At 34.8% G+C, this 24,662-nt stretch overlaps 1 protein-coding gene across 6 annotated transcripts in view; it reads left to right on the top strand.

Moving 5' to 3' along the window:
* The window catches only part of cher (filamin A protein cher), a 74,251-nt gene that overhangs the window by 35,968 nt on the left and 13,621 nt on the right, over positions 1-24,662 (top strand). For 4 of the 6 annotated variants that reach the window (XM_076522942.1, XM_076522943.1, XM_076522944.1 and 1 more), the window contains 6 exons: positions 1,604-1,951; positions 2,643-3,247; positions 3,935-4,233; positions 6,856-6,994; positions 14,560-14,752; positions 24,048-24,188. In XM_076522942.1, coding sequence (XP_076379057.1) covers positions 1,604-1,951; positions 2,643-3,247; positions 3,935-4,233; positions 6,856-6,994; positions 14,560-14,752; positions 24,048-24,188 — 1,725 coding nt within the window. Of the gene's footprint in view, positions 1-1,603; positions 1,952-2,642; positions 3,248-3,934; positions 4,234-6,855; positions 6,995-12,888; positions 13,011-14,559; positions 14,753-22,910; positions 23,127-24,047; positions 24,189-24,662 lie in introns of those variants that run through there. The other 2 variants (XM_076522947.1, XM_076522946.1) reach the window with 2 other exon arrangements.

Genomic DNA, 24,662 nt, shown 5'->3' with positions numbered 1-24,662 from the left:
ATCTTTTTTGTAGCATTTTAAATATTTTATCGACCATTTAAACGGCGAATGACTTGTTATTGCATGCAAGTAGAAAATCTACGAATGAATATTTCATGAATGTTTTAAAGTAAATGAATATTGTACCTCTTTCATTTTACATCAGACTAATCGCCGAACAATTTAACACCGATATCTGAGACGATTTCAGAGAAATTAATGTTAAGATACGATTAGTTGGATTCTACGAATAACGATGTTATAATACTTATAGATACTTCTCGCAATTTTTTTACTAAGTAATAAAAATGTGGCATACGATTTGTTCAAATGAGGATATCCTAAAATTTACAGGTCTATTTTGCAACTTAAAATAACATATAAAAGATTGCTTACGTTTATGAAAGTTGCAAGTTTTCGAAAATTTAAAAGAATACACTTATTGTTAGTTTCTCAATGCACTGTTAAATATGAAACATGGATTTTCTAATGTGCCTTGAAAAGTTTAGTAATCATCTAGCTATGATTGACGTAGAGTATTACAGCTTTTCAAGAGACTACAACGCAAGTTAAAAGATCGATGATTTATCAGTCATGAAATTGGTTGTGGCGTCGCATTGACGTGATTGGCGTACATGTACACTAACTGTGAGCCACTCGTAAATATTTGCGACGATATTGAAGATCATCAGGTCTGGCTAATATCATGATTCCCATAAACAAATATGTTTTCCAATTCATCTTTCTATTGTTTCCAACACATTTAGTTGTACTGGAAATATTTCCAAACAAAAGAATAACAACGAAAAAGTTGTAAGGCAGACTATTAGTTGTAATACATCCAAGCACACGTCTTCACTCTAACTCAGCTCTACTACGAACATAATCTCTCAACCCATCAAAAAAGTTTGTAGAATTCCACAGATTTAACATAACAATATTTTTCATATTGAAAGTAATGTTATGATCGTAACTGTAGTTTAATAGACATACAGTTATGCTTGAGATAAAATTTCACTCGTCATTTATTAGTGAAATGCTAAGATACTGTTTGCTTTGTTTGAACTACTGTGTGATACTGAATGAGTTAACATAACAATGTGTCTCTGAATACTTACGTAGAATACCGAACACAGGACGCACCTAAAATCTGATACATTCACCTCCGATCAAGCATGAAGCTTTTCCTCATTCAAAAACAAGGGACATCCTCCTTCTTGTTAATTTCAATACAAATCGGACAGAAATTTTGCTAGGTTCTATCATATTTAATTTAAGTACTACATCACGAGATTCGCTAAAATGGAATCGAGATTGATTTAATTCTTTATTTACACTGCAGAGATGAAATTTTTGCATACCAGAGAGCATTTCATATTTATTCAGAGGAAAATATGTATTTAATATGTAGATATATCATTTATAATATAATTATTTGTATATTATTAGATTATATTATTATTTTAACAATTCTTTGACATTCCGTTTTTTCAAATGAACCTGAAACTTCATGCTTAACCGACAGAAACAGTATACAATATTCTTTGTTATACACATTCTTAACACAGTTTCCGAAAACTTCAAATCCGCTTAAAATGAAACTTCCGTTTCTGTTTAATTCTAGGAGTATACGTGAATCAGCCAGCAGAATTCACGATAGACACACGAGCAATTCCGAGCAAGTCAGAAACTGACGGCGAAAAGGTTTCCTACGTAATAAAGTATCCAAGCGGCGATCAGACCCAAGCCGTGGTCACTCCACGAGAAGATGGAACCTACTACGTGTGCTACGTACCATTTGAAGAAGGATGCCATACCATTGATATACTCTATGATAATATTCCCATTCCTGGCTCACCGTTCTCGGTTAACGTTGAACGTATGAGCGACCCTAGAAAGTGCAAAGCGTATGGACCAGGCTTGAAAGAAGGATGCGTCAATAAATCCAACACATTTACTGTAGAAACGAAAGGCAAGTTCCTAAAAAATCATTCTATTGTATGAATATTTATTGTGAAATCTCGTACACAGTTTATTTCTTTTCTAACAATTTACCTTAAAATTAGATTATTTAATCAATTGCACGAAATAGAAAGCAAATAAAGATTTCTGTCACTGTTTAATCATTCTAATAATAATTCTCATACCCAAATCTTTTATTATTTAAACAGATTCCGTAAATAATTGTGGGAGTCGGCAAAAAGTTAATACACTGAACGATTTTTACAACAATTTTTCTTGATTAGTTCGAATAACTGAGGTTCTACTGTAATGTAAAACTATAAATAACTGCAATAATGCAGTTCAGTATCAATATAACTTTGCATTAGCAATTTGCAAACATAGCGCACAATATCACAAATACGTCTTCACTACACTGCCGATTTTATGCATTTATAGCAAAAATTAATAAACGGAACGCAAGAAGAATTTAAAAATGCTATAGCATCGCTATTATTAATATCATTAAAAGAAATACATTTTCATCTAACTTCTCTCTCTCTCTCTCTCTCTCTCTCTCTCTCTCTCTCTGTTTTATACAATCGACCAAGAAAATTTTTATTCTGCATAAAGATTACAGTCTGGTCGTCACAATACATAAAATCAGTAGTCTAGTTAGAAAGAAATTCTAGAAAACTAATTAACCCTTCCCCTACTTGCAGATGCCGGTAACAGCGGTCTGGCTCTGTCCATGGAAGGCACCGCCGAGGTGAAGATGACATGCAAAGACAATTACGACGGCTCGTGCAGCGTAGAATATATTCCGACTGAACCAGGTGACTACGAGTGCTCCATCAAATTCGCGGATCAACACATTCCGGGGTCACCCTTCCAAATTCTGGTCGTGAACGAAGCAGAAGCGAACAATGTTACCGCCTATGGAACCGGATTGGAAGCTGTGCGAGAGAGCGTGCTGGCGAAGTTTATGGTCGACACGTCCAAGTGCAGTCCGGCGCAGTTGGACATTACGCTGAAGACCGACAAGGGACAGGTTCAGAAACCATTGATCAAAAGTCGCGGAGACGGTCTGTACGAAGTCACTTACCAACCACCGCCTATCGGAAGTAATTTGCAAGTTGGCGTGACTTACGATGGAAAGAACATACCAGGAAGCCCTTTCAAACCAAAGATACTACCCACCGTGGAGTCCAGCAAAGTTGTCCTATCTGGACCTGGAGTGTCTCCCGTTTGCACCGCGTCCTTTCCGATTGATTTCGTTGTGGATACTTCGAAAGCTGGCTACGGCGACCTTGAAGTTCAAGTTTTGGTAAGTGATCGATCAAGGTTGTTAGAGTTATTGTCATCGTATTTTATGAATTACTTGCGTTATTCATTGAACGTGTTCATTAGAGAGAACTGAGTAGTACAGGTCCTTAGTTGAATCGATACTTGGTATACTTAGAACGTTCGTGTGTTAGATATTCTTCATTTAGACACACAATTTTAATGAAGTCACGACCGTCTTCGTATACCGTGCGATAATGGGTTATCCAATTAATATCTGGATGACCCAATAATATTATCGTGGAACAAAATTAATACTGCAATGCATTAAAATTAGTCTATTTGAGAAAGACTTAGAACGCTTCAAAAATGCACAGAGAGTGCCCAAAGGTTTAGTTACATACCAAAAATATTTAAAAGACTGTATTTTATTATAACTATCCTACGATGTTTATTAAAAATGTACACGAATGACGCATTGTGGTCACATAGAACTGACCGAAAAGATATCTTTGAAAAATATGATAATTAATATGAAAATATAAAAGACAGTAAAATTTTGTTTGCTGAATTCAATAAATTTGCCCCGAATAAGGTGGTAATTCGTCAAATTATGTTAGCGTAACACAGTTTCGATCACTAGACCCGAACATCATAGAAGGGTTAATATGGAATTAGATAAAATAATGGACGAGCATCGTGTTTGAGCCATTGCAATGTTTCTTTTCAGGGTCCAGATCAGGTCCCTCGAAAAGTTGAGATTCAAGACCTTGGGGATGGTAAATACCGGGCTAGATATTTACCCGACGATTGCGGCCGATACCAAATAAAGGTCCGATACGGGGGAGTAGAGATCCCAGACTGTCCTATTATGATACAAAGCGTATCCACCGGAAAAGCTGAAGAATGCAAAATAAAAGAGGGAATACAACGTACATTGACACAGGGCGAAGAGCAGTGTATTACAATCGATACCGTGAACGCGGGTCGTGGTGCAGTGACCTGCAGAATAAAATCTACCTCTGGAAGGTAAGCGCACTTTTGAGCACACTTTTATCGCGTGTACAAAGGCTTTTTATGTTTGGCAAGTCCGTTTGAGATTTAGTGCAGCTTATCAAATAAAGATAAAATCGGTTTGTAAATATTACCTTTGTCAAATGTTTAAATTTAGATTAAACAGTGTAGTAACGTTTTAAAAAAGAATAGCGTAAAGAATAGTGTTGTGAAAATGAAAGTTGCGATTCCACATGATCAAATTTGTTGTTAGAGAATGTATATGCATTTTATATATGAAATGTTTGTTAAGACATGGTTTCCAGAACATTCTTTCTTTTCAGTATATTTAGAAATAGTCCTTTTTCTTTGTTTTCTTTTTTCGACGCATTATTCTTCATAGATCACGTAAATCTAAAAATATATTCGAGAAATTCAATGGGAAGAACGAATTCTATAAATATAGTCAACGTAGTGTCGTGTCTTGAGCCGTAGTTATAAAAGCTCGTATTAACAGACTCAACACCAATAAATTTACGGATCCAAAATAAATGTCGAGGCCGTGCTAAAGTTTTTAAAATAAAATCGAATATTCGTGGTATTTAGATGGGATGTAGCAGAAACAAGTGGAAAGTCGGAACAGATTCCTATAAAACCTCGCTTTGTATTTTCAAGTAGTTCGTATATTCCAGAATTTTTTCTTTATTTAAATTTTTGTGGAAAATTTTCCTTTCGTTTACGTAGAATTACAATCGTCATTTATAATTAATAGATAAAATCTTCTACGGAATAAACCAACTATTATCCTTGCAATGTATACAAAATTCAATGCCAATTCTAATTTGTAGGAACATACAGCAGTGAACTATAATATTCATAGAGTAAGAAAAATCTAACGAAAATAATAACTTTATAAACGATTACATATGGGTCACATATGGGTGACAATAAGTTTTGACTAGTTTACAAAATTCATTTTTATTGTATTATGTATTCGAACAAACTAAATTTTACCAAGACATTTAGGATGCAAAATAGAGAAGAATAATGCAAAAAACAATACCATCCGCTATGATAACTTTTAACTCTCTAGTTCTAGTTTCATTCAATAAATTGAACACAAAGTCCATAGTCACAAGTATATGCCATATAAACCGATAATAAGAATACATAATATTGTGAAATTTCGACCTGACGAAAATATTGGCACATTGGCATATTGGTTGATAAATACACAAACAAGGTCAAATAATAGACATTCGTTCTAAATACCTGCTGGTTCGACAAACTTCCTTCAGTATATCATGAATGTGTCGTTTGAGTGACATCGTAGTGAATTTACAAATATGGGACGTAAACGGTAACGAAGCAATTTCATTGAAAAGAAAAATATTATTATGATATATATTTAGTATAATATATAAAAATAGTATAATACAAATTTGATACTGATAATTAGTATAATACAAATTTTTTAATAAATTACAATATATACACATTATATTTTGACATTTAATTATGTTCTGCATCAATTTAACTATTATTTAGAATTCGTTTTAACGATATTGCTTATTCTGTGAATTTTCAGTTTATCTCTGAAAATTTGATGTACGATGTTTTTGCTGTTTTGTGGAATAGAAATGAAAAACAAATTCGGTCGTGTAAAAAGAACATGCTTGGTCTTATACTGTCGTAAAATTGACAGTGTACTTTTCACTCAAAGCTCAATAATGCGATCAGAACGAAATCGTACATCTTTTAGAACTCAAAAAGGTGAAATCAATCTTAAAAAAATGTATCAGTGTTTTATGAAAACGTATTTGAAAAAGATGTGGATTGTGAATTTATGAATTATGCCATATGCTTTATATGAATTATGAATTCTGAAAGTGGAGACATTAGATTTCAAAATATGTTCAGGCTTTTTCGAAGATCGGAAATTGAATGTGAAAATGCTTGTTGGGGACAGTGTAAATTAATCTTCCTTCCCAGATTGTCTCGACTTTTCACAAATCAATTGCACTGTCACGCTATTTTATCTACGGTCTTTTAATACTCGACGCACTATAACTAAATGCAATGTTCCCATCCAGAAATACGTCATAAGCTAATTCAGTAGCATTTCATCTAAGATCTTGTTTTACTTTTCGAACAATTTGTCTCCGATTTCATGGATCAGGAAATTTAAGACGTTCGTTTTGGAGGGTCGATTGAATGCGGTCTTCACGTTTATGCCTGCGTAGGATGTTGGCTGCAATACACTTATTTAAATTTAACAATCTGACGATTTCCAGATACGATTTGCTTAATTCTCTTTGATCCGTGTCGCTTACCAGACTCTCTGATATTTTATGTGTCATCTATAAATTATGAAACGAAACTGAGCTCTCAAACATGCACTATACCTTGCTGTACCTTTTTTTTTGGAAATAAAATTGACCCTTCCACAGAGTAAAATTGACATCTTTAATTCAATTTTTCAGTTTAATATGAATTTATATAGTTATTAATGAAATAATACAAATAATTAATCTTCACTAATATTCAATAATTATTTATAATGTGTCATTGAATTTTTAAATATAATATCAATTTTATTAGAAGTAATTAAAATTGAGTGAATTTTATTTCTAAAAATGTTGCATGTTCATTTTGCAGTGAAGTTGTAGATATTGACATCGAAGATAATGGAGACGGCACTGTCAGCGTTTACTACACAGTCGCAGATGCTGGTGACTATACCCTCAACATTAAATTCGGAGGTCAACCGGTTCCAGGTGGATTTTACACGTTTACGGTAAGTTTCCCATAGATTTCGTTCCAACGTTATCACTAGACTGTGGTTTTTTCTGCAAAATAAAAATTGTCTAAGTTGATTATAAGATTTCAGAAATATTCTGAAATTCTTAGTCATTTTTGTGAAAAGTGTATCAAATCCGCAGTCTAATTACCACTTATCAACATCATGTTATCGAACATCTTCACGGAATTCTAACAGTTTAAATATCAACAATTTTTCGAAAGTTGAAACTCCCGTGTTCAAACATCTTCTTGGGACCACTGCGTAAAAAACACTTGTTATAAGTAACAGTCTACTTATAACAATAATAAAATAATAATACAAACAATAATATATCAATAATAATAAAATCAATTATTTATGATAAAAATAACTAGATAAAATACCAAGGTTTAAACACGTTAGGAAACATTAAGAACATTGTTATCTTCTCTTGATTTTATTAAAATTATCAGAAGAAGAAATACAGTTTTATTTCATTTCTGTATCTTACAAGGAGTGGTCTCCAGGCCTGACACTCACTTTTTGATGAGATTTTGCACAGTGGTAGGAGCTCGTAAAATCGAATCTAATGATGATACCTGGTTTTGGATGCAGACGGCTTATAGTTTTTGAGATATTTAATGTTATAATTGTTGGTAACAAAACCAGAAAGATAAGCCGTTTCGTCGCGTCGCGACAGGCAGTCCGGAGAAATATGTATTCACAAGTTATGTGAGAATAGTAGAGTGGGAATATTAGGAACAAGAGTGAGCGAGTCTTCCCATTGGTTCTTATTCTTCACTCCATCACTCGTGAGCACTTCTCTGACATCCCCGCTTCCCCACCCCGCCGCACGATGCCACGGCCCGAAATCCAGCTTATCTTTCCGGCTTTGTTACCAACAACTTTAACATTAAACATCTGAAAAACTATAAGCCGTCTGTATCCAAAATCGGGTATCATTAGATTCAGATTTCTTGAATTGAAAATTTTGTTAGAACTAAACATTTTTATTTTGCGTATAGATGCACCGTCTAGTTATAAGTAGGAAGCCTGGAGAAAGTTGGAATTCGTTGAACAGTAATTAATAAAACAGCTGTCACCCGTGTACACACTGCCGAAAAGTGTCGGCCGCTGAAACAGGTGCTCAAGCGTAGGTGCCAATGCGCGCTTAGCCTTGCATAATTCTGAACCCCGAGTATTTCACAATGTGCGGGCATATCTTCAATAGTGGATTCAACACGGAAAAGTTAGGAGAAACTTTATAAGCTTGGTATAATTTCTAACGCGATGTGCTGCCACGTTTCTATCGCACTATGTATTATTGTGCTTCCTCCAAGCGAGCACCGTCATCTGAAATTAAGATCTGCTTCTATTGTCTAAGCAGACCAAACGTCTGCATCTATTGTTTAAAATACTAATTTGATAATTCGAGTGAAGTTTAAGATCATCCGATGCCCCAAATGTTGCTGGGAAGTGAAATTAAATGCTGCCAATTTTTCCATAACGCGTTACCTATTACTGTTTCAAGAAATCTCACGATGCAAATCTTAGGGGAGTCTTTTTAAATTCTTCATTGCGTGTTAATATAGAAACCGTAATCACCTTTTTAGATAACCTTTTGGTAATAGTTGAATCGGAGCATTATCATATTTGTAGAGTCGACCCCGGGTGCAATAAGTAATTAATTTTCGAAAATTGTTAACAGTAAGGCAGATCTGGTATATGCCTATAAACTCGAAGCTAACGTTGCGCAACGAATTAACCTTAACGTTCTATAATAATAACCAGCTCGCGGATGTTTATGCAAATATGGAGCTTTATAGGTCGAACTGCTGATGCTACGAACAGCCAGAAATCCATTTGCTCTATTAATGTCGGCATTAAAGACTGACTAACATAAAAGTTTGTTATATTTATGCAACATATTAGATTCCAAATAATGAACTTTTAAATTCCATTCAATTTTAAAGCAGAATGAAAAGTATTATTGAAATATCAGAACTAACGTTGTTGTATCGGCATCATCAGATTTATGAAGCTCCTAAAACTGCAAAGAAATAATTTGATTATTTAAATATAGTAAAAGTTTGGTTCATATTACCCCCTCCCTGCTCAGTATATACAATTTTAGTAAGGTAAACATTTTCAATATTTTAAGAAATCCTCGTTTGCATTTGCGAAATTAATTAATACTATAAAACAACTTATACCACTTATATTATTTTTATGCTATCGTATTCGCAACCATCGTCCAAGATTTATAGTGCTTTCGTTTTTCACTTTTAGTGATACAACCACCGGGACCTCGCGCACCGTAAATTTTCGTAATCACCGTTGATAATTGTCTGCGAATATTACGACCAATTAAAGTCACTCGTAAGTTCGTAAATAAAACTCCTGTAGCAATTAATGCGCACTTGTAATGCGCCGCTATTCTTCGTCATATGATTTTGAACTGTCTCATGGATCAAATGGGCTAGGACGGCTTACGCGGATTCAGCCGCCATTAATATAAACGCTTGGACGTTTGTCAGGTGGTGTTGCTACGACTCCAAAGCATATTCGTTAATTATCCCCAGGTACGCGTAAAATGTAAGGGAACAGCTGTCCAATGATGCATTAAATTAAGCCCGGTAATCTCGAATCGTAAACCGCGCACTGTACAAAAATAACTCCATATAATTCTATGAAAATTTTCTTACTAGATCATCTTCAACTTCCAGTTAATCAACACTTTTCTCCTATTTTCACTCGATTAAGTCTCGTCAATAGTATCTTGAAATTCTTCAAACGTTTCTCCCGTTTTGAATTTGATCTATTCATTTTCGTCACGAATACGTAAAATAGCCTATTCGTCAGTAACGAAACACCTTTTCCAATGATTTCATCTTCTTCAAAATAAGCCATTGAGATATGAATTTGCATTGTACCGACGTGTTTTTCGTCGTTCAAATTGTTGGATGATTGTTCAGCAATTAAACATTCAATCGGGTTGAAAACATTTATTTAAGATTTTTGCTATTACAAGAATTATAAAAATTTCCTTGGTAGCGAATTATTAAATTTTATTCCTTTCTTAAAAATCGATATTATAATAAATGGATCGAATGAAATGTATTCGATCTATGCATCTCATTTATTTTTTTAAATAATATTACCATCCACGTGATTCTTGAGGAACCACTAAAACTAACTTGAATGAAATTCATCCATGTGTACCTTTCTGGGCCACTGTAAGTGTGCAACAATTAATTTTAAATACCTTCGATAGACAAAGATTTCATGTCTGCAACTTGATGGTTGGTTAATGATTGCACGATAAAATTACACGATAAACCATTCCCTTGTGAAAATGCCTACAGCTTAACAGTTGGAAAATGATTCGATAAATCCGATAAAATAGCTAAAACTGTTCGTCTGTCACGTGGAACCAGAATCAGCACAGGCAGTACCTTGTGTTCTGTCATTTATAAGGCCGCGGAAGAACATAAGACAAAGCATTAGTACAAGTATCGTTAACAGCACACAACATGGATCGAGCTATTGAAGATTTAGTGAATCTATTACACGATCCAGTTTGAAATTCAATACGCATCTTGTCCTCAGTGGAGGCCTAGACTATTTCGAGTGCATGTCAGGCTTTCCCGAATTTATAAGCAGATGCCTTCGTGTTGGACGTGGTAGGAGGAGACATCAAATTGATACAAAAAATTCTGTTACGCGCCTCTCGCGTGAACTTACGGTCCACATTTCACCTAACTTCTGTACCACATCTTCAATCGATGCTTCATATGTTTTTACAATACATGTGTATTTGATCGATTCAGTTTTATGAATAATTCCAGGTCTTCCAATTTTCCGTCGAAATAATTCGACAAACTATCTTGACATAACATTTTTATTTTATCGTACATTAATCTCACAAACATTGTTTTATTCATAATTTCGTGTTTTGAATCAATATACAGAGGTATGTGCAACAGAGTCGGAGCAAAAAGCAAATATTTTATAATGCAGACAATAGTAATAATAAAAACGAACATTTTGTGAATTTGTATGTAAAAATTGTTAACATTTATTCACATTTTATTTCAATCGAGATAAGAATCTGAATTCAGCAGACCTAGATTTAATTATAACCCCGTTATAAATAATTCTTCTCTCATTTTTCATTCTCACTTTTGCAGCGTTCATGACATTTCTCTTGTTTACTATAGGTCAAGGAAAAACTGTCCCAGCCAATGGTAGGACAACTGAAACTTGACTGTGTTAAATATGCCATAGGTGATGGATGTTAACACTGGTTGTTTTACAAACAGAGAGCTTATGAGCTCAAATAGATTTTACATCGCTTTGCGGATAGAATGTTAACGTTTATAAATGAAATAGAAACAGTTACGTAAATATGATTGGAAAGTGGGTCAGAAATAGTGAGCTTTGATGGCGAAATGAAAACAGTGATCTTTCGTTGTTGAGAAACATTTGATGGCACGCACCGGTCAGTTAATCAGTTTAATCTAGCGCGACGGGAGCGATTTTCCTTTTTGATTCCCAAAACGGTGACACAGATTTCGCGTGCGCGGTCCTTTCACGTTAGAGTGTGCTATTCGTTTCGTGTTTGATATCAAATATTTGTTTACGGATAAAAATTTGTATCGATATCTTAATAATATTTTGCCAGAATCATTTAATTACAGAGTTAAGCACATCGAAGACTAACACGATTCTGGAATTTTAATGCAACAAAGTTCGAAATCAACAGTCACAAATATTAATTGTAGAATAGATTAATAGTGATTCGAATTTGTTTGATCTAAATGCTGATCAAAGTAAAATTGATTTAATTATCTATTTTAAAGAGATTCCGGATTTCTATGCAAAATAAATGTTTTCCAACTCAATTCTAAGGAACCGAAATTAAATGAAAATGTATTTTTTCTCTTAATAATTTTAATATATTGTGGAGAAGATAACAATGATCAGGAATTGTACTATTGTGCTTACTCTTTGGTGCTTTATATAGTCATTCTTGTCATAAACGCATAATATCTGTAGTCTAGTTATTCACTCTAAAATTTGGAAGTCTTCGATACCGAAATACCTAGCATTCCTTTTAATTGAAGGGATTAAATGACAGTTAAGTTTTTTCTTGCCACTGTTCAAGAATTTCAGACATCCGTTCTGTTGGCACCCACATTACGTCGTGAGAATTAAGCAGCACGCAAATATATGAACTAAACAGCAGTTTTGTAAAACCTCGCACGTTTGACATCGAGCAGACATCACGCACGAGACAGACCACTACTGTAATGTGCAATCAGAAGATTTTTCAAATACAATGGGATAGAGTGCATTAGAGAGATTGTCAATTGTAAATTAAAATCAAACTAAAATACGTGTTCATTTTCTGCTAATAAAGCGGTTTAATCGTTTTCTTGACTGAACAAGAATTTCATTATATTTTCGTTGACCCACAAGTGTTCTCGTTCATCTGTCAATGTCGTGTTTGGATTATGTTACAGAAATATAGGTGTCACATACGATAAGTTGTCACGTAAAATATGAGTTGAGCATAAGCTGTCATGGAACTTCGTCAAAAACTGTCTCAAGGCATTTCATTGACTCAATATGCGGCTAATTTTCAGAGAATTATAGGTTCTAAATGACAAAAGTCATTTTAGCGTCACGCTTAGCGTCATGTTCTGACACCGCGATAACTATAATAGGGGCCGTGAACGGTCGGTTGTCATGTTACCTGGCACCGTGATCCCCGCAAAATCCGTAATTTTCGGTAAAATTCCAAAATTAATCGATCGCTGTACGCCATTGTACAATCGTGTATACGTGTTACTATCGAAAAATGTTTTGTAAAGTGGACGAGTGGGGGCTGGCCAGCTATTATGGTAACATCGAATTCAGCATTGTGCCCGAAATTACCGTCAGTTACCACGAGTTTCGTGACGACCACCGTGCTGGCTGGTTCCTGCTGTAGTATATTGCCACCAGATACTGTAAAGTGCAAATTTAGGTACGCATCGATCCACGAAAAAAAACCGCATAATCTTTCGATATACCATAAGTTATCGCGATAGAAACAATTCCGGGATATTTTGCCGTTGATGTCACAGACTGCGGTAGTGACACTTGTTGCTACGCCTAAACGTTAACCACGTTTGGTTCAAATGGGAAATTCTGCTTTATGTGTCGCAATTTTGTCTATCGATTTGTCAATGCATTTTTCAAGAAATTGTATACGATCTTTTTGTGCAATGCAACAAAGTGCTTAATCGAGCCAGTCTTTTGTCAATTTTCCGGAACACGGAGTTCAAATTTCGATTTAAATGAAGCTTTTTACTAATAATCGATTGATATTAATTTCATATGAATTGTACGGCAACTGCGCTGTACAGCTTCGCTTGCAGCGGACTGACAGAACGGTTGACACGGAGCAATCATTATTTTCGGTTTTACAACAATAAAAAAGACCTCTTATAGAAAGAAAATTCTTGAGCTTCGTATCGAAGACACCGATTTTATTTAATAAACTGGATGTTATTTATGATAATATAGAACTAGCAAAATAACAGAAAATGTTAAAAGTTAAATTTTCATTGTTTGAAAAACAAATTACAAGTTATGATTGTTAAATCGATTTTAATAGAAAACGAAAATTTGATAAGAGAAAAAGACGGTGAATAGAGAAAGAATGTTCGAAAAATACAAAACATTGACAGCATTACGAAATGAAATGAAGATAATAATTGTTGACAAGAAATGCACGAGATATTAAGCAAAGAATTTACTTTTTTTTTTAACAGTAAGAACGACAGGTGAGGAGATCGCGTACAGACGTCTTGACATTGTGCGCGGTATTGTTATCCCATGTAAAAGAAATAAGAAAGCTTTTGATCACAAATTATGTTCATTGGATCGAATCTGATGATTTTTTCACGTGACTCCGTGTTTTGCAATAATTCTGTCGGGTTACATAATAAATTCTTTACACGCAGCACACTTTGGCTAGTTACCAGCCTCAAAATACGTAGATTCTATCGTAATGAGCTGTAGCATACACCATTACCTGATTTCAGAGATATTGGGGTACTTATGTCGTCGATACTTACAAACGCTGCTATTCGACACTTATTTTTAACTCCCGCGAAATTTCACGGATTTATCTTTAGCCTGACTCACTGAAAATTAATTAAAATCATAAGTGCGTTGTGCATGGGTTTCCGTCAAATATCTAACAATATTTGTATTTCATTGAGAAAAAAAAAAGTATTTATAAAATATTCTTCATAAAATCTGGAGTGTAGTGAATTTTGCGATAAACTGAATAAATGTCAAAACTAAATAAGGCCCATGAACATATTGCATATAGGTTTGTTCTTGGAATTGCGCATCTTAAAAATCTGTTTTCTATTTGAAAACTGATTTATAAATTGATATGAGAATATTTAAAACGGCCGAGCAAATGAAATAGGTAATGAACTGCTCTAAATGTAAATAGAACAAAATAAATAAATAAATGCATCTTTGTTAATAAAATAGTGTAATTGGTAAAATCGTTGCAGGCTTCGGAGGAATACCGAGAGCACAGCACACAGAAAACTCAGAGGACAAGACGTTCCCGTCAACAACAGGAGCAACGTGTTGAACAACAAAGTGCAAGTGTAACAGATAGTTCTGTCGGCCCAGCGAAGAAGAATTTCAACGTCATCCGTTTAAATAAAATCCGTCTACCATTATCAGCTGGAACAGTAACAGGTGAGTTCAATGATAACTCGGTATATAACAAAATGATCGTTACAAACTGCATATTAATTCCTTCAGTGTATTAAACTAACATTTTATTACTCTTTGAAGTTATCTTCTGAAATTATTGTCGATGATAATATTGTGTAATTTGTCTCCATTTACTGTTAGTATGTCAGAGACACTTTAAGTATTAAATACATTGAATAAAATTCAATCTCACAATTACACAAAATTTTAGAAGCAAAATATCGCAATAGATTCAGGACGAAAATTGAATTTTACGGCTTCGTCTCTGCCTGCAATAATACGAGCGAGCATAAGTTTCTGTAGTTAGGACATCCTTGACTATTTCAGTAGCTACATAAAATTCTAATTTTGCTACCAGATGGATATTAAATAGAAGATGTAACCATTGTTTTTACGACGGGGAATGTTTCATGGCTGAAAGAATTCCGAATATTCGTAGTAATATTAACTTCGTGTGTGGGGCGATGGTGTCCCAGAGTTGACCGCAAAACCCGCATAAACTTTGAAACATGAGCATTTATTTCGCTGATTTTATGATCACTTTGATCTGCAGCGATGTCCAATCCGTTTTTGTGAAACAGATATATGAAATGCAATTCCGATGAAGAAACTATTTTTTTATTTTCCAACAGAACCACATGTTTTCGTTTACTAATCGGAAATTACCGAGGAAGTTCCATTAAAAAATTGGTTTAAACTTTGACTCTGTGATTGTTAAATAATCACTGAAGCACAGCTATATATGTTTCATAGTTGAAGTTCAAATCTCAACGTCGGACATAAAATTAATATTCTTAACGGTCCAAAGACCGAAAAGTATGGTCGAAGTACCATAAAAGGTACCATACAGGTCGAGTAACCTGTTCATTTACTTTGATCTGGTACAACATTCGCGTGTACTTTTCTAAGAGAGTAAACGAAAACAAAATAATATGACGGGGCGCGCGCACAGACAAACAATGTTTTGATGAAATGATTTTGGAACAATGTCTTTCTTTAATACGTATGTGGATACAATTTGTACAATTTGCCAACAGAGCATTTGATGCATAGTTTTAACTAGCTGAATGATTTAAGTTGAGATACAGTAGTGATTCTTCGGTGATAGAAAAAGAATCATTAACGGTGTACAATAATTGTTTGTACACTGTATTTTACAGTGTAAAATAATTAGATTTTTTAGTTTCGACAAACACGCGTTGCCCACATGTAGTAAACAAGGCATCTTACACAAAAATCTGTCCCGCCTACAATCTCAGAAACAATTTGCCGTCTAATTAGCAACGGCTTATTTTCGGTACCTCGTTAGGGGTGAAATCGCCTATTTTATGCTGTCACATGTCACGAAATTGAAGCGAGACCGCGCTCCCGAAATTTACCACAGAACCTTCGGGGAAAACAGCTTGCAACAATTTGCACGGTGCACTCTTTATATAATCCGAAGTTGCAGTTCCACTGGAATTATCCCTCATTCACGATTCGCACATTTGAGTGTGGACAGGATGTACGAAAGAATAAGTGCGACAGGTTCGCACTTTACGTCTTGCTGGTCGTTCCACTACCACACCAAAAATATAGTTAGCCCGCTGGAGAGAGATAGCGGCGCGTAAGAGCGAGAAGGAAAGCGAGAAAGAGCGATGTGCGAACGGTTGTGTGTCGGAAGCAAGGCGGTGATATTAATATTGGATGATTAAATGGCTCCGGATGTGCGGATTCGTCATTGGCCCAAAAATCGTAACCTGAATCTCGAAACCGTTGACGGAGACGACGGCGCAGGGAAATATTGATCCCTCTTCTCCTTGTATTTTCATTGTAGCCAATTTGCTAAGGAAACGTTAATTTTTTAATAAACAAAAAATATAAACAGCAATATTTATTATTACGTATTACTATATGTTATATATTCATACATTACATGTATATGTTTATCAAACAGATTTTTATTGATAGATCATATATACAATTTAATAACAAAATATTGTAACAAAATTATATCAATTAAAGATTTAAATGAAATCTAATCCCTTGAAAAGGAATATTATATTACTGTTCAAAATATGTTTAAGTATTAATTATAATTGAATTATTAATTATACTTAAATTATTAATTACACTTAAATTGTTGATTAAATTATTAATTTCAGTTTAATTATTAATTACAAATAAATTATTATAATTAAATATACGTATGTAAATATCAATATATGTTTCGTAAGTTTAGAATATATGACAACATGTTAATAATTGAATTAACAATTTTTCTTAATATGTTGTACGAATTTAATATTTATAAAAACGTTTACAAATGCTAAAGAAGTTTAGAATCATGTTTCTAAAATGTGAAATGAAATTTTCCAAATGTAGATCGCGAATAAGAAACTTTGTATAAGAAAATATATTGTAAAATTGACATGTTTTAAAAAGACTCTTTGTAATTATTGATAGCAAAGTAATTTCGAAAATTCTTGATGTCGAGCTGTCGAGTGAAGTATTATCCTTGAAGCTTTTGTGCAATCATTTCTGAGGAACGTATGCGGGTTAATCTAAATTTAATTCTAAATATCTGCAGCATCAAGTAAGATTTTCAATCAACATCGAACAGTTTCCTTCATCTATTTCTTTAAATCTTGCTTTCTCGATTTACTTCGAATGTAGGTCATTCTGGCTGGGAAATAATTAAAGATTTCGACTTCTATATATCATTCGAGGTTCTCCTTATCCAATTAGTATTTCGTTTCAATGAGCATGCGTGGCCCGCGTAGTAGTGTATCTTAGCAATGTTTTAAACGGGCTCAAACTTGCATGAATAATGCGACGCGTCGCCTAGATTCATCGAATCTCTGTTGTTCGTAATTAGTCAAAAGGAGCGGGCTTGATTTCTCGTATTACCCGTGTTACCTTTGGCACGCGTTTAATGTGTAGTACGAATCTGCTGATCCGTTTGCCTGACGACTTCCTGCGCGAAGTGAAAACAGCGACACGAGTGGAAGAGAAGCCAGGATGTTATGCGCCAAATTCCTCTCTTTTCTATCTTAAGAATTCCGGGATTCCTTGTACACGATAAGGGAAATTACATAACTTTATATGTAATTTATCAGACCAGAACGAGAATATCGAAATAATATTCTTTCTCTTTGCTGTATTCTATGATTTTAGAATTGTTAAAGATATCAAAGTGCTTCTGTGGGAGTTCGTGGATTTAGTTGATTCATTCGTGATTTTCGTAATTTGTATAATTAGATCAAAGTATAAAAAGATAGAACCAACACTGTGATTGCTCAGTATTGCCGGAGTTAATATTAGGCTGCGGAATTCTATATACATTTATATTTTTGTAGAGAAATTTCAATGAGAAAGAAATCGTATAAAATGTTGTTTATTATTGATTAGAGTGAATTTTGTATTCTACAAGTTCTGGAAAATTTGTATACATCGCAAGTGTATAAATATCTCCGTACTAGTTACTATAATTCTGCATCTGTCTTGAAAAACGAATCGCTTTTTATGTACAGAAAAGGATTAATCGTTAGCGTCATTGTTCCCCTTTCATACCAAACAACATTTGTTCGCAACATTTTTTTTAAACAACATGTAGTTTACACGAAAAATTAAGGTGAAAGAGTTAAATGACTCACCCTGTATACATACTCTGTATATAACTGAAGAAATCGTAAAATAATATCACGAACACTTTCATATAGTTAATTGTAATATTCTTCACTGTGTGAATTTAATATGACACGCCGAATTTTGATTGTACACAAAGCGCGACTTAACACTGATTTAGAGAAGATCTAATTTTGTTTAATATAGTTCAAACATCATCATCCCTAAAACTTTTAAGTTGGATTTCAATATTTAAAAGGATTGCAAGTTAGATATTTAAAAAATTGCAAATATACTTGAGTCCTCGAGTAGCATGAGAAACGACGGTTCAATCAAAGCGGAGCTGAAATTTTCATCGACCATAATTTCTTTTCGAACAACGTGGATGACGAAAGACTAGACAGACGTCCGAGGTAAATGCCTCGGATATTCGTAAGATTAGAGACGTATAAATACTTGTTCGAACTAAAAATATAGGACGCTAAACCCAAATAGAATTCCACGTCTCATTAAGTTTGAATTTATTAACCCTTCGTCTGCCAAAACGAAATGATATTTGTAATGTTGTAAAATAGTGCGCATACCACTTCTACTATAAAAATGGCTCGGTTGAACATATCTGAGTTACAAGCGAATATCCGAACTTCGACAAACTTGTAGAGTAACAAAAGACGAGTGTGCAAATTATGCAAACTTCATTAGCCAGGCACACATAATTAGTGAAATAAAGAGTCATAAAAATAAGTAAATTGATGAAATGAAAATGAGATAATAAAATGGTGTGAAATTAAAAATATTAAGATTCTTCTTTAAAATTCATCTAAATTGTTGTTTCTACAAGATTTATATTCTGCTGTCAATGATATTCGAGCATTGAGATTAGTGTTGCCACACTCAATTATTTTAGTTTGGATATACATGTTACCAGATTTCAATGTTTAAAAGCTTGTAAATATGACAAAAAATTGTATTATCATAACTTATTAGTTATCAGTGGACAGCGGACTTTATACATTTATGGGAAAAATGATTAGATCGTATGCAGAACATTAAACACGTTCAAAGAGTTCAAAAATGCTGTTACGTTACGTTCAACTCATCAGAACGATAAGGAAAAGAAATAGTTGTCTTGGTAGCCCTTGTGTTTTGCAATTAGTGCAGACAATTTTTATTTTACATAAAAATCCGTAGTCTATGTACCAGTATTATTATCAGTTGATTAATATGTAGAAAAAATCAAATTTTATGCTAGCAATGTCTATTTTGTCCGTATATGTAGATTTATTTCACTGTTCGCATTACTTTTTATAAATTCATTGGAAAAATGAGTTTACTCGGTACCGTTTAATCTACTCCAATTAAGAAAGTACATTTGATTAATACCCTACAGAGAATATCTTGTTGTCAAATTACCTATAGAAACAATATTAACAATATTCAATTATTGTGCTACACTAAAAGACATCTAAACAATCTTTTCTAGATAATGTTTCCAGATAGAATTATTACACAATGTTATTGGAGACAAGTTGGTGGTACACGATTATTTGAACTCTCTAAAATTATACAATGATCGTCGATAGATGAATCCCAAATTCGATTAAATCCATTGAAATTATGGCTTCATTGAAAGCTCGACGAACCTTCGAACAAAACACACAAACTTTCCAGTATCGCGGAATCGTAAGAACGGCTATCCGCTCGATCGGTTGCAATAACAAACCGGTGAACATAAAAACAAGCAAAGCGGCTGTTCGCAAACGGATCCCGTGGATCGATGGAATTAAAGCGATCGCAGCAGGAGTTGCAGGCGGAGCGGCAGGTGCAAGCCCCGGGCCCCATCGTATCTCGGGATGGAAATGATTCATTACGCGTAAGAGCGGTCTGCACGTAATTATGCGACGATCCGAAACGCTTGGGAAAATGTGGGTGCGTCGGTGTGATAGAGGTAGCAAGATTTATTAGACGCGAGGCGACCACCGCGTGATATAAAGTCCGGTGGTAGGTGTTCTGGAAAAAAAAGAAGGTCTTCCGGGCTGGCATGGTCGCGTTCGACCCGCTAGTAATTCTCTTGCCCGCGGCCGATCGTCAGTCGCGCCAGAGATGTATCCTCGAGAAGTCTATTGACGTCGCAATCCAGCTGGAGGAGAGCTTCGGAGAACGTCACGTCCTCGCGTGGAAAAAGAACAGAACCTGTGACTATTCATTAAAGAACAGAGGGAATCCAGGAGAGGATTTCTGTTTACGGTGTAACACGTTCGGTCGGTCTTTCTGCTTGCGCGATTATCGACTTTCGTCGCTCGTTGTCGCTAAACCGACACGAGTCAAATCTTCACGATCTGCTATTGCCGATCGCGGTGTTCCCGCGACGTTCGATTCCTCTTCGCCGAAAGTTTCACGTCCTCTTCGAGCCGCCTAAACAGCTGCGGAAACGTGCACGCTGCCGATTTCCATATCGGCTCACTGGTTGACGAGTGTCTCTCTTTCTAAAATCGGCGAATTCTCGACGAAAGGATATCTTGTTCCATCGATAGTTCAATACGTCGACTGCCATATGTGGGTGACACGGTTCTTGATTGAAAATTCATGTTATGGTCCAAGAAGTTTACAATAGGCATCGCTGGACTGTGGATTCTTATGCAAAATAAAAGTTTTCCAAGTCGCTTGTTAAAAATCGAAATTAGATAAATATGTAAGACATGATTACAATGATTTCGCAATTTTGTATTCCACCTGTTCATTTTTTTTCTTCATAAATGCATAAAATCCGCAGAGAAGTTAGATTGCCTCGACTGTACAGGTTTTTTCGGAGTGATAGTTTGTCACAGTCTATGCGACAGTGAGTCTTCGTGGCTATAATTTTATATTCTCGTGGTTAAAATATTATCTTAGAAAAGTGCATACTTTCTAGAATAACACGACTTTCGCTAACGTTAGGTGTAACTAATTTGATTTTCTTTGCAAACATACGAAATCATGTACGTATTATCACAATATGTTGTTTACTCGTTGTTTCGCACACAGCATTTCGTTCGCAGTTTATTCGCCAGTATTCGATATCGGAAACGGCTTCAAAACAATTTCACGTGGGTAAATAGATCGGATTGTTATTATTCGCAGAGAAGTTTGCGGACCGAAAATTCCGTCGGGGTTGTTTGCTGAAGTTTTTAAATATTGTGCGAGTATCAGCATGGTTTAATTTCTAGAAACGGTGACGTAACGTTGGACTTCGTAAGGTTTCTGGCAATCGAAAGTTCTCTGGGATCTCGTGGCACGGTCTTGGAGTTAGTTTATCGGCAAGTTTGCTACAAAGTAGCTGCTGAATAATTTATTTCCCTCGGGGTAACGCGATACAGAGCTCCATCGATATTTCGAAGCGAATATCGCAGGAATTCTTGAAGATGGAGCGTCCTCTATCGAGACGCATCGCGTCAAAGGAGTTATTCTCGGAATGACGGACATTTTTGAGACTGCATTCCTCCTGCGATTTTATTCATCACACCATAAATGTTTCCCGTGTGTAAAATTACATTTCTTCGGGCAAAAAACACTTTTGTTCGGTAGCCTCTGCTTCTCACGGAGGCTCGCCACGCATTTTTATCTCGACGAATAAATAAATTGAACGTCTGCCGTTAAATTATTTATAAATATCATGCGACGAATGTTTCCTTTGGCGGCGAAGTGTAACAAATGTAGTGGTGAGACTCGTTGTATATGAAGAAATTATTAATTTAAAAATTGATATGTTTACCGTTTTTTTTGTAAAGAACAGGATGAGAGACATTGATTTAGTTCCAGTCGTTGTGAACATTTTCTGGCTCTATCGTCATGTTTGTCGTTCGAAATATTAACATATTGACTGTCGCTCATGTAAACAAATACTGTGCCAATACTTTTGTTCATGACGGAATTATTTGTCCAGATTTATAAAAAAATTTTTACACTATTATATTCAGTGTATCAAATCTGGTTGAGAGATCGGAGATACGCGAGAAGGTTGTTATTCTAACTTTAGGGTACAAAATACGTTGATTTCATACAATCCTTGAGGTGGGCTCTCATAATGTTAATAAACAATTCTTAAACTACGAATCTGATACTTCAACTTTTTAACCCTTAACCGCGGTACTTTATATATCTTATATTTAATTTCTGTGTAAAAATTAATATCATATAGATTTTATAAACAATATATTTTAATTCGTAATTTTCACAAATTCAAATGTCCGCAAGGGTTAGAAAAAGATTGAATTGTTTTACGAAACTCGAGGTTGCACACACAATCTTGCGGTCTAATTATTGTAGTCTCGATAAAAAGGATAATCTGTCCCTAAAGTCGGTGGATGGACGGCAGCGTGCACTGTGCGAATACGCGTAGATGCTAGTTATCATTCGTTCGCAGCGTGCGACGAATTGCGGAATTCGCGAATACGCTAATTTGGTTTCTGGTTGACAATGAATTCGAGGGTGGGTCTCGAACTCGCCGAGCTATCCTATAACTGAACGTTTAATGTTATTTGGTATCAGTGCATCAACCGAGTTAAACATTTGGAAATGGTTTGGGAGGAAGAGGAGGTAGAAACCACGTGGCAGGAGGTGTCGACCTTTTACAGACACGGGTTGAAGACTGTTACGTGCAGTCCGTACGATTGCGCTGCCCGTGGACCGATCTGTTACAGCAAGATCTATCCGGAGAACGAGGATACGAGATTAATTTTTCAGAGTCTTTTCTACGTGCAATCGAGAAAAGGTTTCACAGCTCAGGAAACTATAATCTAGACAATAGTTAACCCCGTTCACCATCACGAATCGCATCTCCTCCGACCACTAATTACACTGATTCGGTTTTATCGGGATAGGTTTTATCGGTATATCGAAAGGGTTGTGACAATCAAACGCGACACTTTTACGATAATTATTGCTGCTGTTCTTTGTTACGTTCGAAGTCTATTACGCGAGTGGCTACATAACGTGTAACGCTTTGGTAATGCTGCTAGACACAACTGTAGTTAAAGGAATATTTCTTCAAAGGGATTTTTAATGCAAATTATGTATACGATTGTGCCATTTACACTTCTGTGGAATCCATAACTATCAATTGGAAGACCTCGAGCGTTTGAACTTGTGTCAGAACTGTGGCACACAAATGTGCGAATAAATATTAAACACGCGTGTTCGTAATGGTCACTGTTACATTCTTTAAACAATTTCCTTAAAATTTGCAACCGTTCCACGATTTAGGGGTTTTTTGATTTTGTAAAATATTGAATGAGAACCATACAAGACAGCATCAAATAGCTTCACTTCACCAAAAAGTATTAAATAACCTTCCGTGCCAGTATTTCAACATATGAAATAATAATTTCTCTGTAATTCTAATGAATTGTACACTGTTATTGAGTTTGTTATATATAAGTACATATTTTATATACACAATTATCGCCAGTATAGGACAGACAGACTTTGCCATTCATAGATAGTGAGAAAGAAATAAGTGAAACTATTTTTCACGCAATAATGTCGACAGTAAATTTATTAAATACACGAAGACATTTATATTAACAAACATCGATGATAATTATTGAGAAGTTGTACAATATGTTATAGATGCAACATAATGAATTATTTACGGTGGTAGAAATGATTACTTAGCTGGATTTTGAAATTTCAGCCGAAGTAAAGATGCCGAGTGGGAATATGGACAAACCAGTGATCGAAGACAACCATGATGGTACGGTGTCTATTAGGTATGATCCAAGGGAGGAAGGACAACATGAGGTCGTTGTGAAATTCAATGGCGTTCACGTTCAAGGTTTGTTAAATTGTTTAATTTCTTTGAATTGCTAGTAATTTTATATAATTTTATTTATTAATGAATATAGGAGTAACATAAGCAAACTATAATTGTTAAAAACATTAATGTTTCATTAATTATTTTCTAAAAATAATTTGAAATGTTTTTAATGCACATGGATACAATTATTTGACAAACCTAAAGATCATTTTGCAATTGTTAAACATTACTTTAATTGTTATACTAACAAGATATTTTTGGTCAATCTATGAACAGTAGGAAAGGTAAATATCATCGATTAATTATTATTTCTACATAGCGCTTTACGGTAACAGTAAAACGTTTAATGTGTCGCAGTATATTATACAAGTGTTTAATGAATGCTAACGCGCTGACAGTCGCCAAAATTTATATCGAACTCCTAGAGAAAATATTGCTGTCATTCGTGCCAAAACTAAATGGAAATAATTTCATACGGTGCTTCGAGCCTTG

The sequence above is a fragment of the Megalopta genalis genome, chromosome 6, assembly GCF_051020955.1.
Source record: "Megalopta genalis isolate 19385.01 chromosome 6, iyMegGena1_principal, whole genome shotgun sequence".
Lineage (NCBI taxonomy): Eukaryota > Metazoa > Arthropoda > Insecta > Hymenoptera > Halictidae > Megalopta > Megalopta genalis.
This window is presented reverse-complemented; position numbering and strand designations above follow the sequence as displayed.